Genomic DNA, 25,570 nt, shown 5'->3' with positions numbered 1-25,570 from the left:
GCGCAGTGTTGTACGGGGAGAACAAACTCCCCGCCTCAGCAAGTAGTCTGGAAAGGTCCGTGGGATTTCACGAAGTTCGACGTGGCACTTCAGAGGTGGAGTCATTGCCTGTAGGAGTAACATTCCCCTGGAGCTCAGCAGTGGACCAAGCAGACTTCAGCTTGTTGAGGTGGATCACGTCAACTCCGCTGTTCGGTCGCATCGGTACCGTGTTGCAGATGCCACCGAGCAGTTTACAGCACGAAACGCAGGACGGTGTGTGTGTGCTTGGCCCTCCTCTGCATGTGGACTTCAAAGGCTTGAAAGAACAGAGCTCAAACAACTTGCAGGACAAAATGAAAGGGACCCCAGCTGATCATTGTAAAAATGACAATTGCGAGACCACCTTTTTATGACGTGGGCCTTAACTATATTTATATATTTTCTATTTGCACACATTTGTAGTGAGAATACTATTTGTTTCCAAGGATGAAACAGAAAAGCAAAGGTACAGAATGATTATTTAAGAATGTTTAAAGACAATATATTGAAATGAGAGCTTTAAATATAAAGAGAAACACTTGAAAGTTCAATGTATATTGTTTTATTTTTTCATCTCATTTTGTAAGGAAATGCCGTCTCTTTATTTTTCAGATGCTTCTCTTTTATTCTGACACATACTGTAAAAGCAAAGGACCTAGCTACCATATTCAAAAGGATTAGATTCAGCAACAATTATCAGTATCATTATAGGCCATTCAGTAATCAAGGAGGAAAAACCATGATAATAAATAGACACTGTATTCCATCCATCATCTGCTTGCCAGGGTGTTTTGTCACTGGAGCGAATCACTAGGCAAGGCCATCAAATTATTTACACACTTCTCTGTAAATGTTAACAGTATCTCACCACCACATTCATAATGCTGGTATTTTGTAAGTGACACCATATTTTGATATTGCAGCCATAGCATTTTATGTGTCATGATAAAACAATAAATAAATGACCATCCGTATTGCAAAGTGACTTCCCAGTCTGGCTTTAGTAATTCAGCCCATGGCTTGGAGTAGCTGGCATTTGGTTGGCCCTGGCCTTGTATCAGGCTGTTCAGCTCCTGAAGAAAAGCTGCTGCGTGGTTGTGAGGAATGATTCCGTGGCACTGTGTCTGCTGTAGAGTGTGGGACCTGAGAGGGTCTGTGATCTTCTCTGGTGGAGCCACAGAAGGTTTTGCTGAAGTCGTCAGTCCTACTTGTGAGCGGGGGGGGAGTTTGTTCTGCACCTGCAGTGTTGCTCCAGCCAGGTTAAGTCCTTGGTGGTCAGAGAGGGGCATGACCAGCTGTGAGTGTGCTGAGCAGAGGTACTGAACCTGGTCTAAGACAGGCTAGCTCCAGTCCCCAGGGCAGGTTCTGCCTTCTGAGGTCAGGCCTGAGCTGCCCTTCCATCACCGAGCATCTCAAACCACCTCTGGGGCACGGGTGTGCGGCTTTGCTGTGCCAATCCCAGAGGCTTTGGCCTGGGAGGGCTGCTTGGGTTTTTCACATCTAGTCACCATGACCACTTGTTAAATAGCTGCTCCCCTTCTTAGTTTCTTTGGTGGGGGGTTTCAGCTGGCCTTTCCCTTGCTTGCCGTCAGCTCTGTGAGGCCAAAAGCTGTGCACGCCCGGCAGCCGGGCTCCAGCATGGGTTGCCTCAACCCAGCAGTGCCTACCAGGTGCCACTGCATAATCCACTTGGGATCCTTCTGGGGTTTTTTTTTGGCAAGATTTAGACACTGGCCTCTTCCCCAAAAGGCAGAATTGGTGCTATGAAATTTTAAAATGCCAATGAAAGGAAGAGATGTAAGCAATCTAAGTAAGAGCTGTCAGCCTGTAAATACGTTATCCTCATGAAATATGACACTGTCAGATGTAGCTCAACTTACATTGGGGATTAGAATTGTCTGGGGACAGGGCAAAAATGCCAAGGAACTCATAGGATATCAAGTCTCCTGTGAACAGCTTGAAGCATGGGATTGATTGGGGAAAAAAAAAAAAAAGAAAACTACATAAAGCACAACTTCTTGTTCTTAGCTTCTAGTTAGGGCGTGTGGGTTTATGGATGTAGATCATAGAATCACAGAAGCATAGAATGGTTTTGGGTTAGAAGGGAGCTTAAAGATTGTCTAGAACGAACTCCCTTGCACTGGCAAAGATACCTCCCACTATATCTTAGCAGGAGAAGCACAAGTATTGACTTTTTTGTTACTGGCTGGAACCATTAAGTAATTTTTCTGCTTTACAGTGTTAAAATGGAAATGAAGCAATAAGAGTGGGCACTTGGGGTTTTTTTGTTGTTTATTTGTAATAGTTTGAGTTGGAAGGGACCTTAACAATCTAGTTCTAATCCCCCTGCATGGGCAGGGACACCTTCCAATAGACTAGGTTTCTCCAAGCCCCATCCAACCTGCCCTTGAACACTTCCAGGGAGGGGGCAGCCACAACCTCCCTGGGCAACCTGTGCCAGTGTCTCACCACCCTCACACTAAAGAATATCTTCCTAATGTCTAACCTAAATCTCCCCTCTTCCTGCTTAAATCCATTACCCCTCCTCCTATCATTACATGCCCTTGCAAAAAGTCCCTCTCCAGCTTTCCTGTAGCCCCTTCAGGTACTGGAAGGTGCTATAAGGTCTCCCTGGAGGCTTCTCTTCTCCAAGCTGAACAGCCCCAACTCTCTCAGCCTGTCTCCATAGCAGAGGTGCTCCACCCCTCTGATCATCTTGGTGGCCTTGCTCTGGTTTTGCTCCAGGAGCTCCATATCCTTCTTATGCTGGGGACTCCAGATCTGTTCACAGCACTCCAGGTGGGGTCTCACCAGAGCAGAGCAGAGGGGCAGAATCGTCTCCCTGGCCCTGCTGGCCTCAATTCTGTTGATGCAGCCCAGGACACATTTGGCTTTCTGGGCTGCAAGCACACATTGCTGGCTCATGTTGAGCTTCTCATTAACCAGCAACCCCAAGTCCTTCTCTTCAGGGCTGCTCTCTAGCCATTTTCTGCCCAGCCTGTAATCATGCTTGGGATTGCTCTGCTGCAGGTGCAGGACCTTGCACTTGGCCTTCATGAGGTTGGTATAAGCCTGGTAAAGTCCCTCTGGATGGCATCCCTTCCAGGGTGTCAACCAGTGTGTTTCCATGAAGGCTCCCTGGAAAGGAAGCCTGCAGGATTCAGCTCAGGTGGAGAAACCTCATTTGCAAGAGTCTCTTGTTGGGTGAGACAGTTCCACTTTTAGACATCTCTAATGGCTCTACCCGCCTCCACATTCTTGGTAGTAACTGTTGGGATGACTTTGCAGGTAGTTTTTTGCAAGGTTAGCTGGTTGTATTTAACACAAACTGCAGTGATTGTCTCATCTGTGTGGAGCTGCAGTGCCTTTTAATGTCAGAGGGGAAGTCAAATACAATTTGAAAGGTGTAAATATGGATATCTGGTTAGAAAAGTAAAACAGGATCTCACAAAAGGACACACAGAATCAGAGTTAAGCAGTGTTCATAGGTTTGCAAGACACTGGAGTCAGTCCAAGAGTGTTGTGAAGTGGTAGCAACAGGAGTTTGCCATGGATGTGATTTATGTGCCCTCAGGAGAGTGAGGATCTCTTGAGCTTATTGACTCATATCCACGTCTTCCCACAGCATGTTTGGTGTCCCACAGGCCTTCGTGGTGCCTGCCTTCTGCTGACAGGAGAAAGGGCTGGAGCATCACTGAGCTTTGGCCTTTTGATGATATTCTCATCAAAAAGAACCTAAATTCCTCACTAACCGTGCCTTTGTGACACAAGGTTTGGTTTAGTTGTTGTGCTTTCAGTGTTTCAAAGACTGTGTAGCTAAAGCTTGAAAGTGTTCCTTTGGGACTGAGAGATGCTCATGTGCTGCCAGACAGTTGTGTTAAGTTGCCACTGGGAGTGTGAGAGTAGAACATCTGTGTTGTGTGGTTAGGGAAAGTGCAGATCTAGATCCTCACCTTCTACAACCATCGTAGACCCTTCAATTTCTGCAAGTTGTTTTACCCCAGCTGGGAATCAGGCCTCAGGAAGTGCAGTATTTTGTAGTAAAACCAACCAAAAATAAATCCTGAGAAATGCATTATGAAATACATGAATTGTAAATGCTTCCTTCACACAAAAAGAAAAAACAAAACAAAACAAAAAACCAAAAACCAAGCCCTACCTTAGTATGGCAGGAATCCTGCAAAGCTGGGTGAGTTTAATCTTAAATAAACCAGTTAATCCCAGTGCCGTCAGCAGGAGGGTTTGCATGCTCACAGCCAGGCTGGGACATGTGCCACATGGACGCCTCCACATGCCAAAATGTCAACAGCAAGATGTAGATGGGCACAGAACCAGGTCAGTAGGATGTCAGTAAGCAAGAGGACTCCATTTTCCTTTGGGAAATAAATCATAATATCAATAAAATGCGATTTCAAACACGGTTGGGAGAAAAAAAAAAACCCAGCAGATTTCACATTTGGAAAGAGAATATGAAGCAAAGTAATTCTTTTCATTTCAAATCAGAAGTTCTCTCTTCAGCTGCCAGAATACAAACACATCAAAGCATGTTACTTGCTGGGCTTTCAGGGTTTGTCATCATTTTGAAGTTGCTGTTAATATTGGAGACGTTTTCAATAAACAAATACTAATGGCTTTTTGAAGCTGTATACCTGGATTTTAATAAGATAGTGAAAAAACTTGCAAACATGATTCCTGTCAATGCAGTGGAGCAGTTGTTGTGTCAGGCCAAACAGAGCTTGAAATTCATGAGGTCAAGCCTCAAAAAGCATGTTTGGAAGTCCCACGAGGCAATTAAAACAATACCCGGGTTTGGTCTGTTACCAACACACACACACACTCACCCAAATATCTGCACTGACCTCTGCCAGCGCCTTTTACACCTGCTGGATGTTGCCAGCTGAAACAGTCCAGCTGAAATGGATGCCTGAGAAGAGGAGAGTTGTGAATTAAGCATCACAGCATTCCATAGTTCTTCTTCTTCTTTCTGTGAACTAACTTCCCAGTGATCATTGATCCGTTTTATAAATTTCTCTTGGATGTGGAAAGGTCTTGGAGAAACAACCAGAATCTTCTATCAGGTTAACACTCTAATCCCAGAATTTGTATCTGCTCTTTATGCCAGTGTCCTGGAACTTGGCATATAGATGTCAAAATGGGAACAAAGCAACACTCTCATCTTTTTTTCCAAGGTATTCCCAGACAGTCATGTACCTGTTTGCCACCCTCCTGCATCAGCTGTGGAACCACAGCCCTTCCCCTTGGTGGTCGTTACAGGATGTTCTACGCTTTTCATTAGCTGCAAAGCTGGTGACAAGTGCTGAATTGTCACTGTGGCCAAACCCTGTGGCACCCTGTATTGATTTAACTGCTTTGTTGGTGGGGAGAGCTCATTTTTTAGCTCACCTCCTCAGAGCCTTCCAAATGATTCAAGCAGAGATTTCTCTTGCTGCCACCATAAGACTTTCCCATCTATCCTGTGCCAAACCTGGACTTGTCATTTATCACACCAGATTCTGCTTTGAACCACAGTCTGTGCTTGCTCCCAGAATGTCTCCTGTAGGATCTACCCCTTCATGAACAAGTGCTGCTTTGTCAAGTCGTGGCCCAGCTTTCTAGAGTCCTGCTTACATTTCTCTGGGTGCTGCATGTGGAGGTGTTAAGCTTAAAAATGAACTCAGTCAGAACTGCATGTGGTTGGGTCATTTGGGAGAGACAATTCCTGCCCTAATCATAACTTCTGCATCAAAACCTGCACTAAAATAATAATAATAATAAAAGACTCATGCTTTTGCAGCAGCTCACTCATGATCCAGGCTGCTCAGTGCCTGGGGCAGTATTCAGCTCAGCATGAAACCCAGCAGTGGGCTGCTGGAACTGAGCACACGTGGCAGTTCAGCAAGATGATGCTGATACAACGGGCCATGTGCTGTGATGGAGCAGAAGCAGATACGTGTCAAAGACACTCTGGAAGCCACAAGAAAAAGGGGCTTGCAGCTGTAGTGAAGCCAGGAAGGAAAAGCACTGCTAGATACTATTTGGAAGCCCCGAGGTGGGTAGCGAGAGGATGGGACCTTCAGGGGTTTCCAACCACGTGGTTTTTGCAAAATGGTTCTGCACTTCTCCCTCTGCACCCACTGGCAGGATTATTTGTACAGACCTTAAACTTCACAAGTGCTACACCACAAGGGAATCTGCCTCATGGGCTGCATTTGAGCATGCATCATGGGGTGGGACACCCGGCTGGTGTCAAGCAATGCAGCTCTACTGACTCACATGGAGGTAGGTTGGTGTTTGCTTTGCAAACAGGAATGTGCTGCCTGTGCCCTGGTGGAGAGTGGTCCTCAGCCAGTAGCTGTGGCCAGGGCAGGTCCCAGTACCAGCCCCAGGGTCTCTCCCTGTGTCAAAAGGCAGGGTAGGAGCCAGAACAAGGGGGACTCTGGTGTCCTCCCACGCACAGAGGACCTGAGCAACCCTCCACTACTCACTAAACTGAGATCACACTGTTTGTAGTGTCCAGGACAACTTCAGGCATTTAGCAGCATGTGAGAGAAGCAGCAGATAACGTGGTGGAGAAATCCTTCCTGTTCCATCAGGAATCTCCTATGCCATTTCACAAATGTCTCTGGTTTTCTTCCCTGCTTTCTAGTAGTAATCCTGGCCAGCAGAAACCCCCTGGGATGGCTGCTCTTCCTGCTGCTGAAGATGCTACAGGGATTCCAGTGCCAGGGACCACTGCACAGGGGTGACAAGCACCTTCCTCAGTAGCAATAGCTCCATTGGTCACCACATGTGCTGCTTGCTGAGGCTTCTTCATGCTGGAGGAGACACTGTGTGGTCACAGCCCATTTATCTTCAGTGAAAAAAGCCCAGCAAAATACTTTCACCCTGACTTAAGAGGTTCATAATAGGGAAAGAATTAAAAATGTCTCTAGTTCTGGACACCCAGATCAAGATGAGCTTTTTCCAGCTGTCTTGGGCTGGGAAATCCTTGCTGGGGCAAGGACTCCATCACACATTTAGAGGGATCTGTGGTGCTTTATGTCTTCAAAACTTCCTGGCTTTCCTGGAAGGATGCCCACCCTTAAATCCTAAGGTCCAGAATTGGAAGCCACTGTTGAAAATGGTGCCTGTGCCTTGAGAATTGTGTTTTATTTGCATGGAAAAGGAGTAGTTAAAAGAAAGGACTAACTTTTAAGGAAGGTTTTTTCTGTACAGCTGCATGAGGAATTATCTCTGTTCTGGGCATCAGCTTCCCTGTGGCTCTAAGTAAGGCTGTTTGCTCAGTGCAGTTATGCCTCCCTTGACAGATGAAGTGCAGCACTCCATCAATCCTTCCAAGAGGAGGTTGAGCACATCCCAGCGAGGGCAGGCAAAGACAGCTCTGCTGCTGGAAGGACTTTGACTAGGTCAGCCCTCAAAGTCCTGTTTCATCAGCTTGTCTTGCATAACGCCTGCCCCGAAGTGCAGCCTCATGAGAGGTGTGACTCAACAAGAACCTTGTTAAAAGTGGATTGAAGACTTCAACATTTAGCATGGTTGTTGGTGCTTTCCCAGCTCATCTGGCACATGCATGGAAGCAGTCTCTTTGTGCAGACAAAATGCTTGAAAGAGCCTTTTGAGAGGCTGGAAAAGGTGTCAATGAAGAGCTGGCACCAGGCAAACACAAGCTGCTCAGACTAGCTGGAGTGCCTGGTTCCCTCTGCAGAGAGATGTCCCAGGACTTCAAGCCCTGTTTATTATCTAGGCAGTTGCCCCAGGCCAGAGGCAGTGGTGACCCAGAGCTGGAGCAAGGGGCCTCTCCCTATGGCCCTGCAGCCCTTTGGGTGCTAAAACCCAACACGTCGCTGCTGTAGCTGAGGTTAGTAGATCCTGCGATTCCCAGGGGGATATTGCTTGTGTTTGCTCATCACATTTCCCAAAAGCTGGAGGTCTTGAAGTCTCCAGTTTATTGCCAGATAGACTGTTGCACATTTTAAGTCCCCAAACCATCCCAGCAGTCAGGCTTGCATGGATGCAGCTCCTGCCTTCCCACCCTTCCCCACTCTCCTCCTGAAACACAGGGAGGCCACAGAGTCACTTGGACTTTCAGAAACCCAATCCATGATAGATACATTGCTCACCATCTACATGCCTGGAAACAAAAGACAAGTGTGGGCTCCAGGCCCCTTGTTTTTCAGTGGAAAAAGCAGAGATGCTTCTAGTTCAAGCACCACCTTGGTAGATACACCCTTCACCACAACTGGCCACTGAGGAGGGTTAAGCAGCATCAAACACTGCTCTTGTCCTACTTTTTACACACAAATGCTCCAAAACTTGGGAATGATATTGAGCTTTTCACCATAAACACTTGAAAATGAAAAAAAGCTCTTTCTTTTAAAATTAAATTGCTGATAAATATGTGGGGGTTGTATTTCCTAAAACCCCATATTTCAGACAAAGTCTTTCAATCAGCCACGTGCACTGTTAGAGCTGCATGAACCAATTTTATCTGAAGTGGACTGGGTCTTTGCAGTTGGTAAGATCCCTGTCATTTTGCAGACACAATCAACTTTGTAGCTGGTTTGTTCTACTGAACTCCCAACAACTCAATAAAACCATTACAGCTGAAAGAGATTCAATCTTCAGCTCTACACAAGATGATGGAAATAGCAAGTTGGGGTTGGCATCATCTGGTAACTGAGGGCAAATGATGACACCATGGGGAGGAGTTGCAGGCAAAGGCTCCTCTCCCCTGGGTGCCTATAGAAATGATCATGATCAACAGAGGTACTGAGAGCTGCAATTTGTCTGAAGTTGTCTGAATTTTGAAGCTTAAAAATGAAGTCATTTATTTCCATCTGATCATACTGGTGGTGTGTGCAATGTCAAACCCAGGCAACCTGAAGGGGACCTACAAGAAAGCTGGGGAGGGGCTTTTTGCAAGGGCATGTAGCAAGAGGACAAGGGGGGATGGATTTAAACTGGAAGAGGGGAGATTTAGGTTAGACATTAGGGAGAAATTCTTCAGTGTGAGGGGGGGTGAGACACCGGTACAGGTTGCCCAGGGAAGCTGTGGCTGCCCCATCCCTGGAGGTGTCCAAGGGCAGGTTGGATGGGGCTTGGAGAAATCTGGTGTAGTGAGAGGTGTCCCTGCCCATGCAGGGGGATCAGTATTTTCTGCCAGTTGAGTTTTGCTTTAAAGGGCAGCCCAAGGAAAAGAGAGATGCTGGCTTTTCTAAAGCAACTCCTGATCTGGTTTTAGTGCATTCATTTGGCTGTAGTAGCCCAGCAGTGACCACCCTGCTGGATGGCCCCTGCTCACCCAAAGTCAGGCAGTGTTTCCTACCAAGAGGTTCTGGGGACACAGCAAATACTAAGAGGTCTCAGTGGACACCTCTGCCCCACAGATGAGGAGGTCTCAGCCTTTTCCCAGCTTCTGAAAAACCTGCACCTTCCCCATTGCGTGGGCACCTCCAGCCTCTGTGCATCCCTCTCTGGGGGCAGCAGTGTGAGCAGAGGAAACACATTCCTGTACACATTTCCATACAAGCACCCATGAACCCTCCTCTGTCCCCCAGCTCCCTGGTCTTCACCCAGTCTGATATAACCATTCTGTGGGATCTTGCTTCAGCCACTTCCCTGCGCAGCTCTTCTCATGGAGTGCATCCAAGGTTCATTCTTTGTCCCAGAGGTCCATTATAAACATCAAATATCACATTTTAGTAAGCAGGAGGTTGGCTGACAGCTCTGGGACACCAGTCCTGCTAAGGCTGTGTGCTCCAAGAGGTGCTTTACCACAATTATTTTTACAGTCATAGATCCACCACCAGTATTTTCCATCTGCTGGCACCACGGGGTGGAGAGAAACGCTGCTTAAAAAATAAATACATACATAAATATTCAGCCTGTCTCCTTTCTTCTTCTGCTGCTGCTCTTTGAGTGCTGGGTTTCTCCTGCCCTGCAGCTCTATGCTGGGGACAGCTGTTCAGTTCATCATCCTCTGCCACACAGCAAGGATGGGTCTCCAGTTGGCAGCTCGAGCACAGCCCAGAGGTCAGTGTCTCTGCTTTTTGAAGAGGAGAAAACTTGTGTTTTTCAAAGCAAGCAGAAGGAAGCAGGCAGTCTCCTTCAGGTTTAAATAATAGGCCCTTCAACTTAGAGGTAATTTAGTGTTGTCTGAAGAGAGAAGCAATTCACATCTTCTGTTGTTTGTTGGGAGTAGGAAAAAAACCCCAACAAATCAACTACTTAAAGTCCAACAACGTCTTCATATCCCTCTAAATGCCCCAGCTTAAACAAGTCCATTCTGTTTTAACACTGCAAGCCTTTGTTTATGACCCCACACCAGAGAAAAATCTGAGGGGGTGTAGGAAATGGGGTAGAAAAGAAATATATATAAGGGGGAAAAAAATGACTTAGATTTTCACCTTTCACCAGCCCCCATCCCACTAGCAGCACTGGGGTGCTGGATGTCAGCATGAGAACTGCTTTTCCCTTCGTAACCACTTGGCCAGGCTTTGTAGTCTGTCCTGCAGGGTCTGCAGGGTGCCCAGGGCTGTGGAGCCAGCACTGCTGCATGAGCAGGGCTGGGAACACAGCCAGGGCTTGGAACTGCCTCTGCTCACCAGGGCTGGCCTCTGTTTGCAGCCACTTGTTATCAAGGCTGGTCATGGACAGAAGGTGCTTCTCCACAGGTTGGGGAAAGGTTAATTAAAAGCAAAAACTGTGTAATTTATTTAGAGTGGAATGGCATAGCATAGAATATCTCATTTGGAAGGGACCTGCAATCATCATCTAGTCCTTTTGCCTGAGCAGTTCAGGGCTGACCAAGTTAAAGCAGGTTATTAAGGGCATTGTCCAAATGCCCCTGAAACACTGACAGGCATTGACCACCTCTCTAGGAAGCCTGTTCCAGTGTTTGCCCACCCTCTTGGCAAAGGAATGGATCCTAATGCCAAATCTAAATGTCTCCTGGAGTAGCTTTGATCCATTCCCACACATCCTGTCCCTGGCTTCCGGGAAGAAGAGCTCAGCACCTCCCTCTCCACTTCCCTTCCTCAGGAAGCTGTAGAGAGCAACAAGGTCACCCCTCAGTTTCCTTTTTATCCAAACCAGACAAGCCTGAAGTCCTTAGCCCATGGGACATTCCTTCCAGCCCTTTCAACAGCTTGGTTGCCCTCCTCCTGCATTCAAGGACCTTCACACCCTTCTTAAATGGAGGGGGAGCCCAGAACTGCACCCAGTGCTCAAAGTGAAGCCACACCAACACTGACTCCAGTAGGATTAGAACCTATAAGCAGCTGGTGTGCTGTGTGTGATGTGCTTTGCCCTCCTGGCTGCCAGGCACACTGCTGGAAAGCAACAAGGAGGTTCCAAACCTGCAACCAGGTACCTGAAGAGGAAAGCTCAGCTTCAACAGCCTCCAAGTGGGAGAACCACATTCTGCTCCTTGCCAAACTGAAAAAGGAAATGTGAATGACAACCTGGAATATTTTCAGTTATATTTGCTTCAGATTTAGGTGAGGCTTATCCTTAAGAAACCCCTTTGACACAGGTTTATGAAGACATTAAAATGTCTGCACGACCTTAAAAGGTCGGGATATATTTTTAAACCACCATTCATCTGGAAAAAACACTCATACCATATTGAAAGCTGTTCTTCATGCCTCCCAAAAAACCAGGCACACTGCTAGCTAATCCTATACCAAATTACTCCTTTTTTACTCCAGTTTTCAAGGGAGTGGGTTTCTGGGAAAACTGTCTCCACCCTGAAGGCACCAAGGGTCCCCTAAGGGTCTGTGAGTGCCACAGAGGCTGGGTGGGGCCTGGACAAGGCTGGTGTCAGGCTGTGACAAACCTCCAAAACAAACCATGGAACAAGGCAAGCTTGTCTGCTCCCTCCCTCCTGCTATGAGCAGTTTGCCACGCAGGGTTGGTCTTTTTCAGAGCTTTTCCCAGGCAGTGCAGAGTAAGCAGCAGAGCTTTAGAGCCAATAAAGAAGCAATGCATCAGTCAGCAGAGAAAGAATAGTGGGGGCACTTTTGTTTCTAGTGTTAAAACATAAAAAGGTGGATGTGTATGTGTTGGTGTGTGCGTGTCTCCGAGATGTAAATAAACCAGACCAGATGTTAAGCCATTCCATACCTCAGAGGTGTTCATCCTGGGAGCCCCAGGACAGAAGTAGATGGGTGAAACCACAGACTCAAGTACCTCAAGTCCCCATAGCATGTCACAGTGACAAAAGCACAGCCTGGGGCCAGGTTAATTAGCTAATAAACAATGAACCACTCCATCTAACACAGAACTGCAGGCATGGCAAGAAAAGCAGCCTGGCTGATGAAGTGGATTTGCATGAGCAGAGTGAGGAAACATGGGAACTGCATGACAGGATTGCCTGTGCCACATGGGGCATGGGCTGCAGGCAGGGGTGGGGGTGTCTGTCACTGCAGGCAGCTCTGGGGTCCTGCCAAGACCATCCCCAAAGCCCCACCAGCCTGCAGACATTGCTGCATGGGTTGGGAGAGCAGCAGCTTGCTCTTCCAGCCACAGTGTTGCTTTTTCTTCTTCTGTTCCTCTCCTTCATAACCCATGTGACTTCATAAATGTTGGCATGTCCCTTTTTCTGGTCCTTTGCAACTGATAATGGAGACACGGTTATAGACTGGCTGGGAAGCAAGGAACCTCCATTGCCTAAATTGCCTCTGTGACCTATATACAAAGGGAATACACTGAACAAACCACAGTGCTTACATTTCAGTGCCATCTCTATACAAGCCAGGAAAGGCTGGTCAGGAAAGCAGCATCTTTCCCCTGGGCCAGCCCAGCTGGAAGGAGTAAATGAGCTCTCCTTCAGTGACAGGGCAGCAGGATGCAAAGAGACGTGGCACAATCACAGAATGGTTTGGGTTGGAAGGGACCTTATATCATCTAGATCCAATCTCCCTGCATGGGCAGGGACACCTCCCACTAGACCAGGTTGCTCAGAGCCTCATCCAACCTGCCCTTGAACACTTCCAGGGATGGGGCAGCCACAACTTCCCTGGGCAACCTGTGCCAGTGTCTCACCACCCTCACACTAAAGAATTTCCTCCTAATGTCTAACCTAAATCTCCCCTCTTCCAGTTTAAAGCCATTACCTCTTGTCCTCTTGCTACACATCCTTGTAAAAAGTCCCTCCCCATCTCACTTGTAGGCCCCCTTCATGTACAGGCAAGCCATTATCCATAGGGTCTTTGGATGCAGTGGGATGCTGCAGGATGCTGTGGGATGGCACAGGATGCAGCAGGACCTGGCAGGGCATGAGATGTGCTTGTGCTGCAGATGCTGCCATGGGCTCATCAGGCTGCTGGCAAGGATGGGAGGTGACCCACGCTGAGGCAGCTGCCAGCTTCCCTCTTCAAATTCCTGGAGCTCAGATAAAAGCCCAGTGTCCACGCAGAGGAGCTGGGCATGCCTGTGTGTGAGAGCCTGCCCAATGCACAGCTGTCAGGGTTATTCCTTTGCAGGCAGCCCTGAGGGGTTTGCAGGCAGGCATTCAAGATGGATGCAATCATGTCCAAGCTGTCTTTCTCATCTCACTCAGAAGGGCAGAGCAACTTGACATCTCCTCTTGGTACCAAGCATGGCTCCATCTTGCATTCTTAGGCTGGAGCAAATTGTCTCGAGGGCCATGCAAGAATTACAGCCTGAATTTAACATCTCTCTGATACCAAAACAGAGGTTCCCTGTTTATTCCAACCACTGGCCCAGAAGGAAAAATGACTGACAATTCCAATTCAAATCATGAAATGAAACTCAAAGGGCACAAAGCAGCTTTCCCCGCTCTTATGCTGCCTCCAACCCCATGGCCAAAATGTCTCACCTACCTCTGCAGCCATAAATTTCCCATCAGAGAGCATCCACTGCTGGCCCCCTTTTTGTTCCTTCCACATGTGCTTGCCCTGAGAAGGTCATTAACTTGATATCACAACAGGTCCTGGACCTGCCACTCACCATCACCTCGGTATTTGGCACAAATGAGATAAGAAAGGCTGGGCTAGACAAACAGACTGTGACTACCCCAAAAATGAACATCTACCCTGGCTGTGGACACACTCACCCCACCTCGATTTGCACCCCTGTTTTTATAGAATCATAGAATGGTTTGGGTTGGAAGGGACCTTAAAAATCATCTAGTGCCAATGCCCTGCATGGGCAGGGACACCTCTCACTACACCAGGTTGCTCAGAGCCCCATCCAACCTGGCCTTGAACACTTCCAGGGATGGGGCTTCCACAGCTTCTCTGGGCAACCTGTGCCAGCGTCTCACCACCCTCACACTAAAAAATCTCTCCTCTTCCAGTTTACAGCCATCCAACCTGTTTTCATCCGGTTTCCACAGCTAGACATCTCTTTCCACCAACCTGAGAAGTGACCTTTCTCAAATGACACAGCTAAGGCTAAAATCATCTGGGAAATGCTCAACCTTTTGTTTTCCTGGTGCTCCACAGGCTGCTTTCACTTGGGGGTACTCCATAGTTTTCTTATACAGATCATAAAAAGTCTTCTGACTTCTATTATTAAATGACCAGCACTTTAATTTGCTTTTTCTTGAGTGCATTTTTAAATTTGGGAATGCTGTTTGGCTAGGACCAATCCAGTTGGGGTTTGTTATTTTTATTATTTATTAATACATTCAGCAAAAGACCAACAGGCTTTTAAAGCATTTGTTTCCCTAAAAAAATATCAAAGAGCAATTAAGACAAAATTGAGTACTTTCTCTTTCCCATAATCTGATGGCTGCCAGCTGTATTGATTTAGGAAGGCACTAGCTGATTTCTGTGCTTTTATTTTCTAGCTGAGGTACTTCTGGAGTGACCAGCCACAAAACATCCAGGAGGTAGATCAAAACCCCAGAATACAGCTGTGCATGACTGCAAGGCTCCTACCCCTGGTATTACTTTTAAGCCTGGCCACTCTCTTCTTTTTCACTCTGATTTTTAGTCTCAGACTCTGTTATTGAAGGAAAATTTGTGCCTGAAGGATGGGTGCTTTCCCATGCGCTCAAAAGATCAGGACCCTGTTTTATTCTTTCCTCTCAGGGTAGGAAGCTGTAGTCCAAGCCTTGTGCCATGGGGAAATCCTGTGCCTCTGGGCAGCATTCGGCATCTCCAGGGAAGACTTTAGTAGAATTTGGGATCTTTTTTGCAGTCCCTCACAGGATCAGCCATTATTCTTTCATATCTCACAAACTCCAGGGCACCATCCATCTTTGGAGATGCCCAGGCAGCATGATGAAGGCCACCATGACTGGATGCTGAGTAGATGCTGAGCAGTTAAGGGAGAAGAGCTGAGCTGGAGGGGCAGAGGTGCTGGTGGTTGGTGAGGAGGAAGGGGCAGAAGGTGCCCCAGCAGCAGTTTCCCTGCAGCCCATGGCGAGATGGCAGCTGTGCCCCTGCACTCATGGAGGAACGTGGTGGGACATTCCCTGAAGGCGCCAGGAGGGGGGAACTTGGCCCCTGGACTTGGATGTTGTGGCCAGAGGATTTGCTGCCAGTGGGCTCTGATTGCTCAGCTGTGGAAGCCCCCGGGCCAGGGGAGGTGGCTGTTCCCGAAGCCCCCGTGACTCTGTGGGAAGCCCAGGCTGGAGCAGCTCCGGACCTGGTGGGAAGGGCTCAGGAAGGAGAGGTTGGTGGAGGCCTCTGTGCCATGGGAGGGACCCCGTGGGGAAGCAGGGCAGGACTGTCAGGAATCCTTCTTGCTGAGGAGGCAGGAGCAGCAGGAACCCCCAGCCTGTGAAGTGACTCTAAACCCCATCCCCTGTCCCCCTGTGCCGCTGGGGGGAAGGAGGGAGAGAAACCGGGAACCGAGGGATTGGGGCCCGGGAAGAAGGGAGGGGTGGGGTAACATCTGCAAGCCCTGCTCTGGGTGTGTCTGTGTCCTGGGGAGTGTGATTAGTGTGGAATTACATTATTATTTTCCCCAAGCTGAGTCTGTTTTGCCCGGGCCCTTAATCAGTGAAGATCCCTCCTTGTCCTTTGTCCTGACCCAGGAGCTTCTAGTTGGGCTTTGTCCTCCCCATCCCAGGGTGTGTTTTGGGGGGGGAGCTGAGTGAGAGGCCATGGGGCTGTTCTTTGCTGTTGTGTTGGGCCCAAACCACCACATTCACTTTTGCATTAAATTGTACACAAACAAGAAAACATACTAAACAACACTCATACATTTCATAATACTATAGAGACTACAAGTTTCTAAAGCAATTCCCTCCACTAAAATATTTTTTTTTTAAATTCTACCTGCTCTGAATAGCATTTCCTAGGCTCAGCAGGGGCAGGGGGATCCTCATTTCCATGCTAATCCTCTACATCTCGTTAGTGGGCATTGCAGAACATATGCACTTCCCTTAAAAATGCAATTTGGAAGTTATTCTCCATCCTTCAGATTATTTGACAACATGTGCACTTGCATCCCCATGACAAGGAATCCTGCAGGTGCTGGTGTGTGGGTGTGCTGAACACCAACAGATCAGGGTCCTTCAGGGTACTGTCCCATCTCCCAGCACCTGGCCCTTGGCCCAAGCTACAAATGGGCAGGTTGATCCTGAGGCTGTGCTTTTGGGGTGCACAGTTACTGATCAGTGGGGCTTGTTTTCACCCCTGCAGGGGCAATAGTATAAAAAGCCACATCAAGGCAGGGATGAGGTAAGTAACTGCAGAGGGTTTGGAGTGTTAGGGATGCAGATGGGACATCAGCAGTTTGAAATGGCTTTGTTTTTTTCCCATATCCCCATGTTCCTACTAGATTTTTGCAAGCCACGCACATATCTCAGAAGAAACCTTCCCCCCCAAGAAAAAAAAAAACACCACACAACTTTACAGTATTAAAGCACTAATAAACACTTCAATTTTTATTTTTTCTTTCTGAAAAGTTGCTAGTGTGGTACCATGAATTCAAGTGCAAGCATCCCACTGAGAGAAAAAAAGATAAAATCAATATTAATAAAAGTTAACCAATCTGCTTTTAGGGCTCAGTAATATCTTGAGTTTATAATCTTGTGTCTTGAGACTTAGCAGGATCTGCAGCAATTGCTATGCCTGATTTCCATTGCCTTGCATCCCTGGGCCATCAAACACCAAAGAAAAGCTGAAGGACTTTCAGAGGTAGCCCTGTACACTCAGCATCAGCATTTCTCTCACCTCTCTCTTGGTTAGAGAGCAAACAAAGCCCAACGTGAAATCCTAGACAGAGTGATTTTCATTACAACCCTCTTCCAGCAGAGACTTTGTGGGATTTCAAAGAGCAATATTGATCTAGATATATTTTGATAACCAAAGTATGCATTATATTTGCCCAGCTAAAGCACTTTTGAAACCCAACTGCTTTAAATTGTGTTTTGACTGCCTGGAGAGACTCATGTTTTCTGCACTTAACTACTGTATTTTCACCCAGGGGGGCATTTTGTTCCATAGCAATCCTTCAGCACTGTTAGTAACATTTAGCTCAGCATGGAGCATAATCATAACAGCCATCTCTTTCTTTGATGGAGCTGGTAAACTAGAAGAAACAAGCATACAAAAAGAAGGAGGAGGAAAGCGCTGAGCCCTGAAAAGTACAGGGGCTACCAGCTGTGGTCTGAAATCAAAGACTTTTGCTGGTAAAAAGGTGAAAAGCAGGACACTGGATTTCATCAATGAACTCTTTCTGGGACAAATATGTGACTAAGAGATTTTTTTAAAATTTTTTTTGAGCTTTGAGGTTACAAGTCCTGAAAAGCCAGAGACATGATTGCCTTCAGCAATGAGCAGCAGAAAGCTTTTGTGTAAAAGCCCAGCAGGAAATCCTCTTGGTGAATACAGAGGCATTTTACACGGTTTAACTAGAGACACTTGCTCTTGTCAATTAAAAATAATTAAAACTCGACCTGATTACCATGTAGTGCTCTGGGGACTTGCCAGACCTCCCCAGCCTGCCCTGTTGGCAGTCCAAGCTCTGCTAGATAGATTTTAATTCACTGCAGCTTTTGTGGAGCCATAATCTATGAGGCTGACAAGAGGAGACATGACACTGTTGAGGAGTGAGCGTGGATGGTTGGGACATGGATTCTCAGCTCTGGGAGTTGCCTGAAGGGCTGCAAATGTCCAACCTCCAGCACACTGCTGGCTGGAACTCCTGGCTGAGCAACCAAAAGCAGACCTAAGGGACTCCCTCAATAGGACCCGGGTTGCTTATTGCAAGTGCACGTGCTCCAGTCCTATACAAAGTTCTTCGTTCTTCGTGGCAAGGTCTACATGATGAGTATTAGTGCCCACAGTGAGATCAGAGATTTCCCTGGAGGTGGTTTCCTCATTAAGGAAACGAGATGGTCACAGGCTTCACTCCGAGGCTGGAGGGTGTATCTTGTGCTGGCTGTGAGATGCGTTCAGGCTTTGCCCCTGAGGGCTATTGAGAGACCTTGAGGGACTCTGAAGGAAGATACTCCATCCCCAGGAGACCACCACAGCAGTGGTTTGGCTCCAGTCTGCTCTTGGATCTGAATTGCTCCACACAGCTATTTCCAGCAGAGGTGTTTTGGCTGTTGTCAAATGGTAAAGAGATGAGCAAGAGGCTTCTCCCTTTGCTATAGAGGAAATCTCCACTGTTCTTGTAGAAAGATAAAGTAAGGCTTTGAGGAAAACTGTGTTTTCTAAAGATTTTTCCCTTCATTTGAGAAGTTAATATCATGAAGCCAAACAGCCCAGAGCAATCTGGCAGCACTCAGAAATTGCAGAGGTCGGGATATCTATACTGGAGCATTGGACCTCTTGAGTCTTTAACATAAGTGTGATAGGCTTCAAAAAAAGACAGTCAGAAATGACTGGGTTTTGAGGTAGCCCCATTTGCCCCAGTATAACAGCTGCCATGCTTTGCCCTGGTCTTGCTTGGCTGTAGTTAATATGAATAAGAACACAGCTCTTTGGCCAGAAACTTTACCCTTTTGGGAAGTGCTTCATGGCTTTGCAAGCACAGCAGCAAGAGCATTACTAACGGGGGCAATCTTGCTTGCAGTAGGTGTCCCTGCCCACATAGGTGGGTTGTATCTAGATGCATCTAGATTATCTTTAAGGTCCCCTCCAATTCAAACTATTCTGTGATTCTATGATTCTAATTTCAAAACGTCATCAGCTTAGCAAGTCTATCCCACTAGTACATGCAAAAGAGTCCCTAATCTCCCTAGGAATGTAGTGGATTCCCCAACACTGGACACTCTGAAGACTCAGCTTTACAAGGTGCTGGGCCACCTCATCTAAACTGTGTTCCTACCTAGAAACATTGGACCAGATGATCCTTGAGGTCCTTTCAGCCTGGCATTCTGTGATTCTATGATTCTATTGCCCTGGCATGGCAACAGGTTCATGCAGCCATGAGTGGGGACAGCAGCTCTTCCCTCCCTCCTTTGCTTGGCCCCTGCCCTGGGGATGCAAACAGGGTGGCCATGCAGAAGAGAGCCATGCACAGGGGCTGACAGCTCTGCAAATAGGGGCCTTTGCCATTTTTCCCTGGCACCTGGGATGTGAAAGCCGTGGCAACTAATGGTTCCACAGGAGATGTGATGTACTTTTCCCGTGGCTGGCATAGTTAAGCAGGAGCATCAGTATAGCAGTGTTGCTGCTGCACATCCTTCCATCCAACAGCAGCTTAAGGACTCAAGCACAAGGACTTTTTTCTACTGGCACAGTGTGCTGGTTTGGTTTGGTGGGATTTTTGGTAGCAGGAAGGTCACCAGGGGCGGCTCCAGCTCCCCCCTGCTCCAAACCCAGCCAAGGAGCCATTAGAGGGACAAGAGATGTGCCTCTGTCATTAACATATGGAACAGCTGAGGTAAGAGCTGAGCAGAGTGAGCTGAGCTGGAGAGGTGAGAGGCAGTTCTGGGGTGAAGGTACTGGGTAGTTGGTGAGGAAGAAGGGGCAGAAGGTGCCCCAGCAGAAGTTTCCCTGCAGCCCATGGCGAGATGGCAGCTGTGCCCCTGCACTCATGGAGGAACGTGGTGGGACATTCCCTGAAGGCGCCAGGAGGGGGGAACTTGGCCCCTGGACTTGGATGTTGTGGCCAGAGGATTTGCTGCCAGTGGGCTCTGATTGCTCAGCTGTGGAAGCCCCCGGGCCAGGGGAGGTGGCTGTTCCCGAAGCCCCCGTGACTCTGTGGGAAGCCCAGGCTGGAGCAGCTCCGGGCCTGGTGGGAAGGGCTCAGGAAGGAGCGGTTGGTGGAGGCCTCTGTGCCATGGGAGGGACCCCGTGGGGAAGCAGGGCAGGGCTGTCAGGAATCCTTCTTGCTGAGGAGGCAGGAGCAGCAGGAACCCCCAGGCTGTGAAGTGACTCTAAACCCCATCCCCTGTCCCCCTGTGCCGCTGGGGGGAAGGAGGGAGAGAAACCGGGAACCAAGGGATTGGGGCCCGGGAAGAAGGGAGGGGTGGGGTAACATCTGCAAGCCCTGCTCTGGGGGTGGCTGTGTCCTGGGGGGGGGTGATTGGTGTGGAATTACATTATTATTTTCCCCAATGCTGAGTCTGTTTTGCCCGGGCCCTTAATCAGTGAAGATCCCTCCTTGTCCTTTGTCTGGACCCAGGAGCCTTTTGGGAGACCAGGTAAGCAGCAGCTTCCTGAGGGGGTGATTGCACCCCCAGCTTGGTTACATGGCCCGTGGTTACAGATGTAAGCACTCAAGCTGCAGCAAAGGTCTCCAAGGACATGTTTTTAAGCTTCCCTGAACCTGTTCCCATTTTCTGCCTGCCACAGCCTTCGCCAGGAGCTGATATCCTGCCGGTGTTGTTGATGTTGTTGCTGTCAACAGACCCAGGCTGTCCATCCATCCATACTGTGATGCAAGCCCCTGTTTGCTGGCTCTAATATAGACTTTCAAAGTACTGAAGAGTCTTATTACTGTAAAATGCACTCAGCCTAATCATAGGATCGTGGTAGAGCTGAAGAGAGGTTGACAGAGCTTCTCCAGGGGGAAAGTCACCTACTTGGACCTGGCCTTACAAGCAAGAAGTGATATTTATTCACTCTATTACAAGCCAAGAATAAACTGTCTGGAGCAGATCCAAGATGACCTGCTTCACTGCTTAAAAAAAATACATGAAATCCAACTGATGCTCATGGCTCTGCTCTCAGCCATTAGAGGGAATTAGTATTTCTTATGCAACCTCCTCCTGGCATTTTATCTTCATACACCAGCAATGGCTGGTGAGCTAATCCTTCTGTCTGGGATGGATGTTGCATCTCCTGGCTTGTTGTACACTGGGGGAGTGCTCTGCTGCAAATGTGGGAAGCAGGGAACACTCCCTCATGACAGAGTGAACTAGCCAGAGCAGGCAGATAAAAAGTGCATCACAACACCTGCTCTTTGCCTTCCCTTCTCATAACCATTGCTGCAACACTTTCCCCCTCTAAATGTCCCCTGTTGCATATGGGCTTGATGAGTGGACAGGGAGGTGGATTGAGAGCTGGCTGTGTGACAGAGCTCAGAGGGTGGTGATCAGCACTTCAGGGTGGAGTTGGAGGCCTGTAACCAGTGGTGTCACCCAGGTGTCAATACTCAGTCCAGTCTGGATGAGGGGACAGAGTGTGTCCTCAGCAAGTTTGCTGATGATACCAAACTGGGAGTGGTGGCTGACACTCCAGAGGGCTGTGCTGCCATCCAGTGTTACCTGGGCAGGATGGAGAGCTGGGCAGAGAGAAACCTCATGAGGTTCAATAAGAGCAAGTGTAGGGACCTGCACCTGGGAAGAAAGAACCCCAGGCACCAGTATAGGTTAGGGGTGGATCTGCTGGAAAGCAGTTCTGAGGAGAAGGATCTGGGAGTCCTGATAGGCAGTAAATTATCCATGAGCCAGCAATGTGCCCTTGGTGCCAAGAGGGCCAATGGAATCCTGGGGTGCATGAGGAAGAGTGTGGTCAGTAGGTCAAGGGAGGTCATCCTTCCCCTCTACTCTGCCCTGGTGAGACCACCTCTGGAATACTGCATCCAGCTCTGGGCTCCCCAGTTCCAGAGAGACAGGAACTGCTGGAGTCCAGAGGAGGGCAACAAAGATGACTGGGGGATTGGAGCATCTCTCTTGTGAGGAAAGGCTGAGAGCTGGGACTCATTAGCCTGAGGAAGAGAAGGCTGAGGGGAGACCTTGTTAATGTATACAGGTATCTAAGGGGTGGGTACAAGGAAAATGGAGACAGGCTCTTCTCAGTAGTTCCAGTGACAGGATGAGGTGCAAAGGGCACAAGCTGGAACATAGGAAGTTCCATTTAAATATGAAGAAAAACTTCTTTACTGTGAGGGTGACGGAGCCCTGGGACAGGCTGCCCAGGGAGGCTGTGGAGTCCCCTTCTCTGGAGACATTCCAACCCACCTGGATGTGTTCCTGTGTGATGTGCCCTAGGGGATCCTACTTCAGTGGGAGAGTTGGACTAGATGATCTCTAGAGGCCTCTTCCAACTCTAACGATTCTGTGACTCAGCTGAGCAGCCCCAGAGGTGACTCTTACACACTGGCTGAAAGCAGGTGGTACATTTTGCACCTCTGACTTTACTACAGCTGAGAAAAGTGCTTTCCTTGCCCTTGGTGTTCTGGCACCTGGCTTTCTTGCCCATAGGTTTGACCAATTGCATTAATTTGGTGTGCTGGGTGAGGTAAGATGAAGTGTGGTTCACATAATATGCTTGCCCTACTGCTTGCAAAAAAAAAGTAGGAAGTTAGTGTTGTCCTGGCACAGGATAAAAACATCAATTTTTTCCCCCAAAAAAATGCAAACCAGACTTGCTTTCTAGTCAACCCTCTTTTCTGAAGAGTAAAAGCCTTCCTCTTCCCAAAAGAAATTCAAGGCTGCTAAACCGTAATATATTTTAAGCTGGAAAGAATGTTTCCCATAAGGACTGGAAAGCTAATCAACCTATGTACCATGTACATTTTTTGGTGAGGGTAGTCAGAAAGCTACACTGTGTAACACACCTTCATGGGCACATCTGTGACAGTGGGGATAGACTGGGCACACAGATGTATGGATACATATATATATTTATGTATATGTATGTACATATATGTGTAGATATAAACATATATAAACACAAGGTTGCCTTTATTTTAATAGTGAGATACACTGTTCTATTTAGGGCATATATAAATGTATCCAGGGATGCCTGAGTATACTCCAGAACAATAATACTCCAGGATTATACTATACTCCAGAGAAATAGATAAGTATTCCCACACAAACACACACACACACACGTCAGCCATGTGTAATGCTATAGGAAGCTTAGTTTCAGACTTCCTCTGGTTGTTCTGTAAGTGCCTCAGCAGAATTGCATAAACAAGCACAATACAAGGATATAAAGGGTGGGGGAGTCATTTTATATATATATATATATAACACACAGCACTGCAAGCTGCTGATAACAGCAAAAAATGTCATTGCCTCAGAAGCTGGAGATCTCTACAGCTGAATGGTCCTTTCTCTCTCTTTTGACCTCAAGAGCATTCAGGAGTAAAAGGTGATTGTCCTTGCTTTGCTGTCTCATTCAAATCTGGTGCTGCAGCTGAATTTCAGCACTGAGCATGCACTCAAGGACACGTTTTTCTCCCATTTCTGCTCTTGTTGCAGAGATTTGCAGAGTAATCTTTTTTAAAACGGATGCCAACATTAAATTCCCAGAGGAAGGCATTTTTTTTCAGAGATTTCTCCTAATTGACAATAATTTTGGGTAGTGATATTCCCAAAATAAAATCTGGGGACCTGTTTGCCATGACTGCTCAAATTAAGGAAGCTTGGACCAGAAGGGTACATTATCAATAATAATCATGTTAATAAATATAATTGCTGAGGGATGTGGCTGGTAGCCTTGCAAATACCCCTCTTGGTTTTTTTTCCTTTTTTAATGTGTTGCTTGGCACAGCTATCACTCTCATTTTTCTGAACAGATTGCAGAGCAAAGTGGTGTTTGGGATGTTGCTGTGGTGTAACAAGACCAGGGTAACTTCACCAGGTGAAGCTGCCTCTCAGCAAAGCACCTCATCTTGCTGTCCTGCACCTCATACACCTCAGCAATGCCTGATCCACCACAAGGGAGTTGTCTGCCCAATCTCAGCTGTTCTAAATGCTTCTTACACCCCATGCTAATTTTGATAGAGGAGTTGGGTCTGTCTTCCTGCTTCACAAGGTCACAACAGTGTCAGTAATTAATATGGAGGGGACAGGGAAGGGGCAATGCAAAGCAGCACTCGACTCACTAGGAACAAAAAAACATGGTCAGCTTCACATTTTGGGGGGAGTGCAAAGAGCTGAGTCTCTTTGTTGGCCTCTAAAGGGACTCTAGGTCACTGTGTGAGATCTGAATTTAATGAGATGAATCCCACTCTTCGGAAGCCAAAAGGACTTTCTGGATTGCCATCACTTAGGTCTCTGAATTGGGAAGTTTGTGCTGCAAATGTAGCACCCAGGGACAAACCTGGTTCCCTGTGTTCTGCCCTGGGTGCCCCCACCTGCAGGCAGTGTATCTCCCCCAGATTTGTCCTGCTCAAATACTTTGCTTCATTGTGCATCAAAGTGCTGTTTATAACCAACCTGTGGGTTCTGCTGGTGGCAGGATCTTAACCTGACAGTAACTTGAAGTAATTTTTCACTCTCCAGAACATACACTCAGGAAATTAATCTTTTCTCCCTAGCTCTGAAGTGTGATAACACAAATTGTAGCAACACAACCTGAGCTCGTTTCATTAGGAAGATGAGCCATATTCATCTCTTTTCTCTTTTTTTTTTCTTTCCCTTCAGTACTCTGAATGACTTTACCACAGAAAAGAGGTCCTTTTGGCCCTCCTTCCTCCACTGCAGTCACCAAGTGTTCCACAGACGTGCAGCCAGATCCAAGGCAGGCAGACGATTCAAAGATTTATGGTGTTACTTAGTAAGGGCAAGTGAGAAAGTCAAATGGTAACTTCCCAAGAGAGACTGATTACTCTGAACTGCAGTTAATACAATTCACTGACAGAGAGTTATGAAGACATTAGTTCACACCAGGGCAAAGGAAAACTGCCACAGGAAGCCTGGTGTTCCCAACAAACCTCTGCAGCACACTGCTGGAAACTTACCCCTCAGAAATGTCTCCATTTCAGGCACCCATGGACAGCAGTAAAGTGCCCCTAGTTTTCTAGGAAATTGGGGTTTCCACTGTATTTTGTTCAAGTTCTTTGACATCAGGTGGCCATTTCACCCCCTCCCAAGCCCCTCTGCAGTTTTCTTCTGCTCACACCTCCTCCTAATGACCAGGGAGGCAAACTCATTGTATTTCTGCAAAGCTGAGGTATCTCCATGGTGGTTTTTCTCCTCATTGCACCACAGCTGGAACCACCCTGAGTGCATCTACAACCAGTCAGTGGCCAGCTCGAGCCTTTCCTCCAGCTGCTGGTGGACACAGTGCCCACATGCAGGCCTGCACCCAGAGGTGGCATCACGGGGCTGTTCTCCAAAGAAGAGACATATTGGCCCCCCTCATTCACCAGCTCTCCCTGGAGCTCAGCATCCAGCATCCCCACACCAACTTCCAAAACTACTTCTCCCTTCTTG

The 25,570-nt window shown here is 47.6% G+C and overlaps 1 protein-coding gene across 1 annotated transcript in view; it reads left to right on the top strand.

Moving 5' to 3' along the window:
* Nucleotides 1–1,002, top strand: part of ATP10A (ATPase, class V, type 10A) — a 120,997-nt gene extending 119,995 nt beyond the window's left edge. Inside the window, exon 22 of the mRNA XM_009998756.1 lies at nt 1–1,002. This exon is cut by the window's left edge and continues 2 nt beyond it. Coding sequence (XP_009997058.1) covers nt 1–395 — 395 coding nt within the window. The 3' untranslated portion in view covers nt 396–1,002.
* The last annotated feature ends 24,568 nt before the right edge of the window (nt 1,003–25,570 follow it).

The sequence above is a fragment of the Chaetura pelagica genome, unplaced genomic scaffold (assembly GCF_000747805.2).
Source record: "Chaetura pelagica isolate M959 unplaced genomic scaffold, ChaPel_1.0 scaffold120, whole genome shotgun sequence".
Classification (NCBI taxonomy): Eukaryota; Metazoa; Chordata; class Aves; order Apodiformes; family Apodidae; genus Chaetura; species Chaetura pelagica.
This window is presented reverse-complemented; position numbering and strand designations above follow the sequence as displayed.